Source organism: Saccostrea cucullata, unplaced genomic scaffold (assembly GCF_032062105.1).
Source record: "Saccostrea cucullata isolate Sc308-1 unplaced genomic scaffold, CSIRO_AGI_Scuc_v1 ctg268, whole genome shotgun sequence".
Classification (NCBI taxonomy): domain Eukaryota; kingdom Metazoa; phylum Mollusca; class Bivalvia; order Ostreida; family Ostreidae; genus Saccostrea; species Saccostrea cuccullata.
Genome location: NW_026935288.1, coordinates 70892 through 85139, shown reverse-complemented (window position 1 = coordinate 85139; position 14248 = coordinate 70892). Strand labels below are relative to the sequence as shown.

General features: G+C 32.3%; 1 protein-coding gene across 1 annotated transcript; it reads right to left on the bottom strand.

The window, feature by feature from the left end:
* Positions 1-2362: 2362 nt before the first annotated feature.
* Positions 2363-9070, bottom strand: LOC134242405 (uncharacterized). The gene is made up of 5 exons (XM_062724475.1): positions 8943-9070; positions 8525-8649; positions 7514-7655; positions 5773-5906; positions 2363-2501 (listed from the first exon to the last, which is right to left on the bottom strand). The coding sequence occupies exons 1-5, from the start codon at positions 9068-9070 to the stop codon at positions 2485-2487; spliced, it is 546 nt and encodes a 181-aa protein (XP_062580459.1). The 3' UTR covers positions 2363-2484.
* Between the last annotated feature and the right edge of the window lie 5178 nt (positions 9071-14248).

The window sequence follows — 14248 nt, the reverse complement described above, 5'->3', positions numbered from 1 at the left end:
ACTTTCCCAAAATCTTTGACACTATACATAGTATTCTGACTGGCCTATAATTTCCGACTTCAAGGGAATTTCCTTTCTTGAAGAGAGGTTTGACTCTTGCCATTTTAATATCTTCTAGTACAGTACCGGTGGTCATAGATTTGTTTACAATGGACATTTTAAGTTCTTAAAAATAACAAGAGGCCCAGGGGCCACATCGTTCACCTGAGCAACTGGCTAGGAAAAGCACATATCAGAAGCACATATCAGATCAGAACTGAAGTTTACTGGGGGGGGGGCTTGAATTTTTAACCCCCCAGGGGGTCATGATTTGAACAAACTAGAATCTACGCTACCTGAGGATGATTAATATAAACATTAAGCATGGCTTTGAAGTACTTGAAAAGAAGATTTTAAAAGGTTTCCCTATATATGCCTATGTAAAAATTTTAATTTGCCATTTTGCCCCACCCTACCCCCGGGGGTCTTGATTTGAATAAACTTGAATCTACACTACCTGAGGATGATTCCACACGAGTTTCATCTTTCCTGTCCCAATGGTTCTTGAGAAGAAGATTTTTCCTATATATTCCTATGTAAAACTTTGATCGGCCATTTTGGCCCCACCCTACCCCCGGGGGTCATTTTAACAAAAAAATACACTACCTGAGGATGATTCCACATGAGATTCATCTTTCCTGGCCAAGTGGTTCTTGGGAAGAAGATTTTTAAAGATTTTTCCTATAAATTCCTATATAAAACTTTGATCGGCCATTTTGGCCCCTCCCTACCCCTGGGGGTCATGATTTGAACAAACATGAATCTACACTACCTGAGGATGATTCCACTTGAGTTTCATCTTCCCTGGCCCAGTAGTTCTTGAGAAGAAGATTTTTCAAAAATGCCATTAATATTTCTCTAATTCATAATTATCTCCCCTTTGGAAAGGGCGTGGCCCTTCATTTGAACAAACTTGAATCCCCTTTACCCAAGGATACTTTGTAGCAAGTTTAGTTGAAATTGGGCCAGTGGTTTTTGAGAAGAAGATGAAAATGTGAAAAGTTTACGACAACAACGACGACTACAACAACTACAACGACGACGACGACAGACAACAGACAAATTTCGATCAGAAAAGCTCACTTGAGCCTTCGGCTCAGGTGAGCTAAAAAGCACCATCTTTTAAAAACCTTGCTTGTATACTATCTAAAACCAGCACTTTTATTTACATTCAAACTTTTTAGTTCTCTCTACTGGTATATAAAATCTTCCGCATGTCAAGAATTTAACTGCGGATATGGGCAGCAGTAAATATCCGTTTAAGTGATTAAATATATTCCTTTAATATTGATATTGCTTTACTAAGGGATGATATGTTAGTTTAAGAGTCAGTGTAAATCACATATATATTTCTATCATTATTGTGATACATGTAGCAATAGACCCTTATCACTTGCATATGGGATTTGTCTCAGTTGATTCAATCCGCAAGATCATGATATGCCTATGAACACATACGAAAAGTTTTTAAAACGAGAAAAGCAATTGACGAATATACAAGTTGATTAAAATAAAAATATCAATAGCTTTGCAAAGCTCATCATTTTGGTTAATGTTTGACAAACATAAACGACAATCTATCATTTAGTCGGATGTTGGCTGACCTTTTTCCCTAGTTGTAAGGCTATTATTTATAGTCCGACTTGTCTACGGAATTTCGTTTCTTTACGATTATGTCACGGAGCACACGGCGGTTGTGATCGGTCGGTAAAGGATGCTTACTCCTTTAAGGCACCAGATCCCAGCTCTGATGATTTAAGCTCTTTGTTTGCTCTGTTCCCGATAAATATTGTTTCAATTGACTCTTACAGCTTTATTATGTTCGTTATCTGTAATATTTAGTTAATAAAATTTATTGAATATACATGTATCGGGTAAAAAGTTTGTATTATCTTTCCATTAAGGTCTCGTCATTTGCTCTTTAATCAAAATGGTTTGAAGAACCTCTTACCTTGCTTTCCCTCCGAACATAAAAAGCTTGCAGCATTAAGGGTTGCGCCGACAAAGAGTGTGCTTGGTGATATACACGTGGTCTTGTAGCCCTTCACACAGTTGCTAAACTGTGTTTGAATACTTTGTCATTCAAGAAAATATTTAACAATTAAGATTCAGTTCAATTTTAAACATCAATTGTTTAGCAATTTCAGGTATTTAGATTGATATCACACAGTAGCGTTAAATAATATGTCACCCAGGTGGTGATGAGAAGACACCTTATAATTTAATTACATCCCAATCAAAGCATTCACAGATAAATTCAAATAAATTATTAGTTTTGTGTGTTTTGTTTTAAGTAAAATGAAAATATCATACTTGCCTACAAAATTTATCTACTGCGCTCTCCTTATTCATCCTCTCTATATCTTGTGATAAAAACATTTTTAACATTTCTTTTACATGTATAGAGAATTCGTTCATGCAATCCAGATTCCTTGTATTGTCACATTATTGAGTAACTGTCCCTAAAAAAAGAGTTCTTGGTAAAATTAAAGTGTGATAGCCAAAAATATCCCAAATTATGTGCAAGACGCGTGTTAAGAATACATTGATATACTGTTGTTGACTCATTTTTTCGTTGATGAGTATATTTACAATTCACCAGTAAGAAACATTACTATATACTTAGTAATAGTTAATAATCGTACCTGACACCATGACAATCAATACAAGAAGATTAAATACATGTACCATTCTTACTGATGTCATGATAACAATCCTAGCATGCTTACAATTAATATTGAAATATAGTTCATGTTTAATTCACAATGGAAAATCCTAACTGGACGGACAGACAGACGTGCTTGACTGTTTCCAGAACGTGTGTATCAGAAGAATTCACTGTCTTATTTACAAAGCTATTCTAATTATGCAAATAACTCGGTCAAGGACATGTAATAAGAATAATCTCTTTATGAAATTACGTAGACATTCTTTACCGAAAATAAATATTTCGAAATAGCATTGATACACATTAGCATTAGCACAACAAGATTTTTTTTTTTTGCATTCGCAGGGGTTATAAGGAAACATACAGAATATTCTACGTTATCATGCTAGAATTATAATCATGAAATCAGTAAGAATGATTTATTATTTTTTGAAAGATATAGTCTCATAACTGCAACGGTGTGTGCAAACAAATTTTCATAGCGTTACTCAATTTGTTTGCACACACCGTAAGATGTATGAGACTATATCTTTTAAGAAATAATGTTTCATTGCTTTAGTAACTCAGAAAATGTACGAAACGGATAAACATTTAAAGAAGTAAAACGTTTTTATTTTTTATATTTATATTTTCATTTTTTATTCGTGTGACAAGGTAAAATAGGCACTATTTAGACTTTGTTATGAAAATTCAACATAACGTATCTATGACGTCATGTGACTTCACAATCTGGGTCCATTTTACAAAGGGACTTACGACTTGAGCCAAATTTTATATTTTATATAACTTTGTGATAAAAATTATATCAAATTCATTTTAATATTTTTAAAAGAAGCGTGCTAAGATATTTTTACACAAATAACTTTGAAGGGAAACATAAATTTTGCATTTTTTAATTTTTTTTCAACTGAAGTTTTTGGTCTTTGTCGTACGTTTTTTTGTAAAATGGGCACCTGAACTTTCCAAATGGCTCATGCAGTTTGCTTTCCATATGCCAGAAAATCAGATCATGTGACCAACTGCATGTCATTGCAAATTGAATTTCAATTTCATTATCATTGTTAAATAAGGAAAGACATTAGCAAATGTAAATATTTGTGTATATCAAGTAACTCGGGAATTGATCATGTCGTGTAAAGAGAATATAGGTAAGACGGCATGTACAAAGATATGTAAAATGGAGTTTAAAAGCAGGTATCGTGAATATTACCTAAAATCCATATGGAGTTCAGTTAATTAAACAGGTATGATACTTTATTTTAATATACAGGTAAACTTCGACACACACGTGAACACAACCTGATTTGGTTGTTTATTTACTATATAAATGATTTGCAAAAACTTTTTCGACCTCGGTAATGTCGACTACCCCGCTTATCTCGACGTATTTCACAGTCCCAAGAGCAAAATTTACCTGGTATATGTCGACATCGGGGCAATTTTCTGCTCTACTTAACCTAATTGTTTGTCAGCTGGTCGCTCGTCACGCACGAGCGATTCCGTGTATCTCGACGTCGCCAGAAATTCACACCTTTCACACCCATGTTTTGACTACATACTGCTCTGTAAAAATGTGTTTTTTAGAGGAATCCCAAGCCCCCTAGGCGTCTCTAATACGTTAATTGTTTAATGTTTAGCTTGGGTATTATCATTGATAAATCTCCATTCTGCGTTAAAGTAAAATCGTTTATTTATGTCGAAATCTAACAAAACTTAAACATTTTATATAAAAAAGGAACTGAATAACAATGAACAATATACACATTGAATTTAATTTAACTTAAAAACTGTGGTATAAATGCATTCAACAGGAATCAATCAAATCTACGACATGTACGACTATTGCATCACAGTCGTAATATGGATGCATATGTAACATCATTAAGTTTGTTAAATGCGCAATTCCAATTAAATTTAGGTTTGAAAATGAAATGAAAATTAATGATGAATGATTATGAAATAAAAAAGAAGTGAAATGAAATTATTTTAAAAAATATATGCATTAATTTTTTTCCGTATCTCGGAAGTCGACTTTGTACCGTCCCGGTTTGGAATTTATAGAGCGCATTTCGTATCTTGTTCTGACAGAGCTAGTGGCACGCGGATCGAATGCTGGATGGAAAACGGTTTTTAGTAAAAAGAGATAAAAAAGAAAGCATTTCATAAAAACATTCGTGAAAAACATTAGATTTTTTAAATAAATATAGAGGGATAGCTGAAACAAATGAGCTAAAGTCTAATTGAAGTATTTGAAGATATGCCGGTACCTGTAGTTACAAGTCTGTTCAGTTTAGGTCTATGGTTTTACTATACAGTAAAATTATGGACGTCGAAACTCTGATATTCCTTTAATATCTCGACATTTTCCGACTGTCCTGTCGATGTCGAGATAACGAAGTTTACCTGTATTATATTCTCTTTCGAAGACAGTCAGCTAAATACATATTCCGGTCAACTTCTACTGTAATTCGTGAGAAAAAATAATGCAACAGAACAACAATAAGCTGGATATTTTAAAACACAAGAATTGTTCATATGAAAAGTTTGCCTTCTAAAATACTTGAAAATAGCTGCTAGAATTCCGAGAACCTTTGAGCAGGGAGGGATCTTTTTCGTGCCTATGTAAGAATTAATAATAGTTTACGTTTATCAGCGGTTTTGGTGAATTATCAAACTGAATTTTCCTTTAAAAAGTCCTTACGTGGTGTGTTCAAATCCACTGCTTGATTTACTTTAAAAATATGCGTAATTTGAAGTCAGTGTTTGGGAAAAATGTCGGATTGTTTAATTAATTATGGAAATTTAAATTATATTGATTAAATTTAATAGCTACCTAAATCCCGCTTATATAACATTGGTTGGATCAGTTTTCTTTTTTTTTTAATAAGCCTCATCGCATTAAGTGTCCCAATCCATATTGTACAGTATAACTTGACTTCTTGATAACAAACATATTTGAGCTCAAATGTCAACAAAACAAACTAAGAGCGGAACAAACACGGACATCCAACACACAAGATATCTGATCATGACCTTAAAGTAATTTGTTTTGCAAAGATACATACCATTGTTACATGTAATGCCCTTGGTCAGAGGTTTTATCATGGCTTCCAGGTAAGAACGTATATAAGTTGCTGCGTTACCGCCACACAGAGTCCGGGACCTGTCTTCAAAACAGGATAAAACTTTCTCTAACGCTCTGTAAATTTCATATAAGAATCATTTTAAACATATTTTTATGAATATGTATCAAAAAAGTTTAAAACATCTAAATCTTTTTTTTCTCAATGAAATATGCTATATGATAAATGAATCGAATTTACAAGGGTTGTTCAATAAATAATGTCCTCGGTGCTCGGAAAGAAGGAAAAGACGCTTTTCATTGATTTAGTCGTAATGATTTAACTTAAAATTCTCTTTTAATTAAAACACATGTCCATAAATTTTTTTTATCCAATTTCTGATTGTTTTTAGAACTTATTTTTGGGTATAACCCTTAGTATACTGGAAAATGGCAGATCTTGATTTCCTGGACTTAATTCTTTCTTCTGAAAGAAGTTTAAAACATGAAACAAGTCAAAAGTCGACAGATATGGCAAATATTGTAAATGTGAAAAAAGTAACTATCTGTTTATCCCAAAAACTTTTTTACTCTTCAGGGCGTGCGGGTTTGGACTCTGTCATGAAGAAATTTAATGTAGTGGATTCCTGATTCCGGTTCCTTCCTTTCATTAACCTTTCGATTTGTTTGCAAAACAATTGCTTTCTAGATTCTTCCAGAAATTAAGCTGCCTTCCAAAATACAAATTTTGGCAAGAAAACAAATAAAATTTAAGAAAATTGCATATGAATCTGTCTTTGTGCTCTTGCATTTCTTTGCTCTTCAAGATCACAGACCTTTGCTCTTTTTCTCAAGTACATCTTCTTGTATATTTTGTTTTGAGGGTTTTATGCAATAGATTCAAGTTTCATTATCTGTTTGAATTTCAAACAAACGTGGATAACTACAATTACTGATATTTTAAAATAATTGTTTAGATATTCTTAAACACTGTCGTTTTTACTCATTTTTCAAAATATAGAATGACTTTTGAGTACTAAGCTTTTTTTACTGTCAAACGTCTCTTTTAAAACAGTGTAAACTACTCCCGAAACGATGTCTATCACATTTGCTATGTGTCGTAAAGTAAATCATACATAAAAATAATTATTTGTTGAAATTTGACAACCAGTACATTAGTTGTTATAATATTTAGTTTGCAAGGACGGTATCCATTTTTGATGCCCATTATATTAATTCATTTTTTTATTATTAAAATCCACCTGCTCATTTGCCTATAAAGCAGACATTTTTTGTTGTAAATCTTAAATATTTCAGTGAATATTTCTTTGGGATTCGTAATGAGTTTTACAGCAGGTTAAATGAAAAGTTTAATGTCACTCTAGTTTAGTGACTCTTTACCATTCATTTGTAATGCAGTGTCTCAATTAGCCGTTGTTTTCCAGCATCTTACAATGAAACTTTTTGATGATAAGTGGTCACATAAATTGTTATAAATTCAATAAAGAATCAATAATGCGAAAAAGTCAACCTTAATGTCATAAGGTATCTGTATTGTATGACATACAGTTTAAGACATTATTTATTTAACAGCCCTTGTATTGGTCTCAACATATTATTTTTTTTATTTTTTGTTTGAAAATAGCCTTTTGCATCTGCTCTGGAAGGTAAATACAACAAGTATTTTAATATTGCAGCAGAACATGCGTTTCCTTTATAAAGATCCATGTGTTATTATGTTTTACCTGCATTCTTCACTCGAAACACCAGAACCAGTTTTGCGTTTTCTTGCTTTGATAAGTTCTGGATACAACTTTCCACACGACTGCAAATTGTTATGATCTCTCACAAAGTTGTTCATCATACAGTGAAAGTTTTCAATGAATCCTGTTGAACAAAGATATTTATTTCAAAAATTAAAACATTTTTTCCCTGATTTTTATAATACGTGTGAGCAGATTTAAAACAAGATGTGTTTGTGAAACACTGTCCGCCCGGCAACAACAAAATTTGAAAAAGAAGTAATTTTTACCATTTAGGTAACAGGCAAGGTCACAAGGTTATTGACCTTGGTGTCCTTTGAAAGAGCTTTATCAGTGGAGTATCTCACCAAATTTTAAGTTTATACCTCTTATGCTTTAAAATTATGACGAAGGTACGGAAAAGCTACTTTTCGCATAAAGGTCACGTCACAGTCAAAGTAACAAGGTCATTGACATTGATGTTATTTGAAAGAGCTTTATCAGTGGAGTATACATATCAAATTTAAAGTCTCTATCTTTCCTAGTTCAAAAGGCATAGCGAAAGTTAAAGTTTGCAGACAAAAAAAATATTTTTAGCATATAGGTCACTGTCAAGATCATAAGGTCATTGAACTTGGTGTCATTTGAAAGAGATTTAGAAGTGAAGTATGTATATCAAATATGAAGTCTTTATCTTTCATGGCTCAAAAGTTATGGCGAAGGTTAATGTTTGCAGACGAACAGACAAACCAACAGCTAAACAGACAGACATTACAAAAACAATATACGACTCGGATCTATCGATCCGGGTGCATAATAAATCAATTAAGCTCATGTTTTGAATTTAAATGATTTGTATATAATTACATTAAGACGTGTCATGAAATGTTTATCGAGATTTTCATCTTTACGCTTTTGAAAACTATTTTAGTAAAATATACCAGCAGTGTTAACAATTGTTTCTGTTTATAATCTATGTAGAATAAAACAATGTATACATGTTAGTCTTAGTACCTGGTTTTCCTTCTGCACACAGGTATTTTTCAGCAGAAATCACCAGGTCAAAGGTCACGGAGGGGCCAATTGAAGGATAACATCTTTTCATGTCCTGAATACACGACACTAGCTTCAATTGGAAACTGTTTATTACCAGCAAAAAGAAAAAAACCCACAATATCAGGGACATCCTTATAAAAAATATTTGAATGACAAACATGATTGTTTTGTGGTAAATGTCACAAAAAGAAATTAATTGAAATAAAGAACTATTTTTCTTGAGAACCTTTGTTGCATTACTACTGGAAAAAATCTCACAAGGTTTTTTGCATTATTCAATTTCAATAATAGCATTTTTCAAAGAATTGCAATTAGTATGCTTCTGTGTATTTGTCAAGTTAAATAAATAAATTTAAAAAAAAATGTATGCACTAACCCACAGTGTTCATCTACGGCTTCTTCGGGATTAAGTGTCTCTAAAAAGTTTGGCGATTTTATCTTTTGCATGTAATTCAGCATAGATGGCTGCGATACACAATCATCAAGTCCTGAAAAGCTGCACATTTGACCAAAGGTCCCTAAATGAAATTTAATTTTTTTTTTTTTGTAAAATATATTATAGTATTAATGGCTTCTACAACATGTAAGTTATGTCAAAGAATACACCGGGAGAAGATTAAAGATAACCTAACTTTGTAAGATCCTTGTACTTTTACAAATGTCCTTAATACATGTAACTTAGAAAAGTAGAAATGTTTTGTGTATTAATGAACTTGCTGAATGTGTATCACAGTCATATTTGCTGAATTATAATCCAAAAAATCAGCGTAGAAAAACAAGAAAGCAAAACCAACTCATTAGTATTGTCAGTCTATACATGTCATTTCTACACATTGAACTCACCCGGTCGGTGAAATGTGTATAAAATTAACACTTACAGAAATAATGCACTGTTTTCAAAAATATTTACTCGGCACAAATATTCCAAATATTGGTGAGTTGGTTTTGCTTTGCTTTCTAATATTTCTACTCTGAATTTTCTAGATGATAGTTTACATATTGTTCATTGCATGTGTAAATCGCAACAAAATGTCTATTTTTCTTAAGCTCTAAAACTCACATATTATTTAAAAAATTGCATTATCAAACATGTGCATTAATGTCAGTGGACTTGTTTAAAGATAAACTTTGAACTTTACTCGTTATAATATTATCTAATAATATTTTCCTTACTACTGCATCAATTAAGACGGTCATAACAAAATTTCGTAGGATCTAGTTTGATTTATTTTACCGATAAAGTGCTAGAGTAAATAAATCTACAGTAAGATATTGGAAAATAAACTTCTTGGTTTGATATCGGGGTACAGTGAAACCTGTCTAATCCGACATGCACTGGGAGATGAATTTTGTGTCGGAATAGACTTGGTATCGGAATGCACAGTTTAAAGAAACATAGAAAAGAGTAAAATGGGAACGAAATTAATTGTCGAAATTCACAGTGTGTCGGATTAGACAGTTTTCACTGTATATCAAGCATAATTTTTTCAATGCGTATGAAAAAGTGTTTTTTTTTTCAGATATGAATTTTATATGAAGAAAAATGATTGCGATTCGAATTAAGGACAAAGAAAACATTACTTATTGTTATGCCCCCGTGATTGAAGACTCGATGGTATATAGTTTTAGCCCCTTTCGTCCGTTTATCTGTTTGTATGCAAAAACTTTAACCTTGCACATAACTTTTGATTGGTTTCAGGCAATGAATTTTTTATATCACATGTGCATTTCTTGTGAAAAAGGCTTTTCTTTTATATAATATCAAACTTTAATACTCTAAAGGCCGTTTTGTGATCTACAATGAATAACAAATATCAAAATATTTCTTTCCCTAAGAAATCCACGAATCATCGGTAAAAAACTTGAACTTCGCCAACCGTTATTATTTTGCCCTGCAATAGAGTAGTACCGCTGTTACCATGAAGGGGCTAATAACATAAAAACACATTTTAGGCCAGAAAAAGTATAGAGAAAGAACTATTGCACTTTTGAAAAAAAAACAACTTTGTGAGTCTGACCCGTTTTTGCAAAATTTTACCAAATTTTAACCTTTGCCATCAATTTTTAACGTAAAACTTTCCTTTAGCTATCAAAAACTTTTATCCTTTGACCTTAAAATTTTACCTCCTTTAGAAACTTTAACGCTGGCCATAATTTTTGAACGGCTATATGACTTTCGCACTTCATATCTGTAATTCTTGTGACAAGACATTCCTTCAGATGTCATCAACTTTGACCCTTTGACCTTGACCTTTTACCTACTTTTGAAAACTTTTACTAGGGTTCATATATAACTAGAGCTTTCATGTATATTTCACATGTGTTTTTTTTTGGTAAAAACATTACTATGGTTACCAACATCTTTGATTTGCATTTTAAAAAGCGTTCGACTTTGCATTCAAGTGGGGGGGGGGGATCCACTACTAAATCTAGATAACTAAAAGTATTCAGTGTTTTTTTTTAAATTTCGATGAAAGATACGGACATACGAACAGTAACAAACAGTATTCAAAAATATCAAAGTCCATAAAACAATACAAAATAGGAGAAAAGCGAATACAGACCTCCAAAACATCAGAGATGGAATCAGGTGCCATAGAGGAGTAAGCATCCCCTGCTGACCGGTCACACCCACCGTGTGGTCTTTTTCATGTTTATGCCAGCGTGGCGCAGATGTTAGAGCGTCTGCTCTAGAGTCGCGAAGTAGGGAGTCAATCCTTACGTCGCGGGTTCGAATTCCACTGTGGGACGTGGAGACCGGTCCTTCGGATGAGATCGTATAAACCAAATTCCCGTGTCGCTGTAAGTGCTGGCGCGAAAAAGATCCCTCCCTGCTCAACGGAACTTAGTGCCGATTACAGGACAAAACTGGCAGCTTTTCACCCACAAGAGTGGCGTCTCCAAATGAATGAAAAATTCTCGAGAGGTATGTTAAACAATATAGCCAATTAGAAAACTTAAATTTAAATATTTAATAGTACTTTTATATTTACATCGTCTGAATATTGTTCTCCTTGATTTCTTAAGAAAACCCATTGCATTAATCACTGCATAAACAACATTAGGCATGTCGCCTGTACAGATTTCTTGATCAGTGGCTGATTTCAACAATCATGATCAGGAAATAACGGAAAAATCCGTCGTCAATTCAGGAGTAAATAATGGACTAACAATCGGTATGAAAAACATTAGTCAGCATTTGATTCAATGATAAATTGTATTTACTGACAAGGTCATCAGGTCATTGTATTGATCAAAGAACTTGCGAAATGATGACTTTAAACGAGACTACTGATATTCTAGTTTCATCAATTTGTTTGTCAATAATTTTCCTTTTAGAAATTGTTCATATGTAGAACTTTCTCTTGCGCATCAAATCAACTGAGATATATACTCACCGGCAATAGAAACGCAACACCCTAATTTTAGGGAGAAAATTATATACAGGTTATAACTATGTACCAAAAAAGTTAGGACATCTTTTACTTTGCCAAATCAGTTATTTAACGGTTGAATGAATTTCTTTCCATTACCGGAAGTTGCTTTTAAGCCCTTTTAACAGAATTCAAAATTTTCCATTTAAAATGAAATTTTAACAATATTTTAAGTTTCCAAGGTTTTGAAACTGTTAGTCATAATTATTGTACAAAAAGGCCGGGAAAAAATCCTTCTTTCTTTACCGGATTTGATGCCTATATTTGCTCAAAATGACTGATAGCAAAAAGGGGGGATGTTTTAAGAGTTATGTGTTACCTTCTAAAGTTTAATGATAACATTAAAAATGAATATATTTAGGTAAAAAGTAAATTTACAAAAAAATAATGCTCCATTTAAACATTAAATGTTATTTTAGACCTTAGAAAGAAACAAACGCCCGTTAAATCTTAAAAAATCCCCCTTCCGACCATTTAATGAAAACGTACTAGTTCGCCATATACAACAGATGCAGCCCGATTTCTACCATGTATTAAGTTTATCAATGTCTTTATCTGAGCGAAATTAATATTCTTGGGCATTTTTAGATACATGTTTTTCAGATATTGCGGTCGAATTTTCTCTAACCTGGCGTAGTGTAGCAACTTTTTGACTTCCGGTAAAGAAACTGCCATTTATGCTATTGAAACACATGAGCCTGATGAGTCGTTATATAGTGTACATTTGCATCTGCCTCTCTTTTTTTCTTTATTTTGAGAATCTCCTGCATTAGCAATGAAAATCAGTCATTTTGAGGAAATATAGGCATCACATCCGGTAAAGAAAGAAGGATTTTTTCCCGGCCTTTTAGAACAATACTTATGATTAACAGTTTCAAAACCTTGGAAACCCAAAATATTGTTAAAATTGTATTAAAAATGGAAAATTTTGAATTCTGTTAAGAGGGCTAAAAAGCAACTTCCGGTAATGGAAAGAAATTCATTCAACCGTTAAATTACCGATTTGACAAAGTAAAAGATGTTCTAACTTTTTTGGTGCATAGTTATAACCTGTATATAATTTTCACCCTAAAATTAGGGTGTTGCGTTTCTATTGACGGTGAGTATATAAACGCCGTATATTTCCGTTTGCTTTCACTCAATTTAGAATTCGGTCGATTGCATTTTTTTTTACAGAATCAAAAATATATGGTGGTCAGTACTTCAATTTAAAAAATGAGATTTTATTTGTTATTTAAAAGATAATACAAATTAAAAATTGCAAACTTATTGAAAAAATCTTTGATCAGCAACATATAATTGTAAATAAATAATTAAAAAACAATAATAACTTAATCTACCTGGCAAAATGGCAAACGATACAAGTAGAAAATATTCCATTCTGACTTACTTCTGTAAATTTATATGTACGAGACGTTTATGTTTACATCATTTTATAGGAATTGCGAACATTCACTTGGAAAAACCAGAATATGTTTATATACCTACATGCATGATTGCTTAAAACAGTGCGCAATATAACGTGTCACTCAGGTAACTTTTTACAAATGTTTATTTGATAATATGCCTATTGTTTTAAATTCAATTAAATTAGTTAAACTAAAACTTTACATACAAAAATCCAAATTTCTTGCGAGAATGATTTGTATCACTAATAATTCATCTTCTGACAAAAGGTTAACGTTTTCTTTTTAAATAAATGAATTGCAGTAAAACATTATAAGGAAGAATTAAATGCAGTGGTATTGAAAGGAAATTGAATATATGTATATTTATGATAATATTTTTTCAGGATAATAACTTGAAATCAACAAAGACCCATACTCTGTCAGAATGTTTCAAGTATAAATTATTGAGGTTTGTTTTGCTTCTTAAGATATATTTTATCACATTACCATTTGTTAATACATTAAATTTAATATCAAAATAATACTAATTACTTTTGAAAACGTTTCCTTTATTATGAAATGGCCGGATTGATTGATTGTTGTTTGACTCTTATTCTAGAAGGTTTACTCAAACATATACCGGTAAATGGCTTTAAATTAAGATATTCGATCGCTAAGTTGGGGCTCTATGAATAATATAGTGAAAATTAATTTCTTTAAAATCATCCTCATGCACTGTTCTCTGATCCTGTTTACCAAACAGATGAGCTGCCTATATAGCTCAGCTATAGCGGTGCCTCTTTAAGAAATGTGAATTTCACGGGTAATGTACCTGTTTAATTTTTTTACTTTCAAATGTA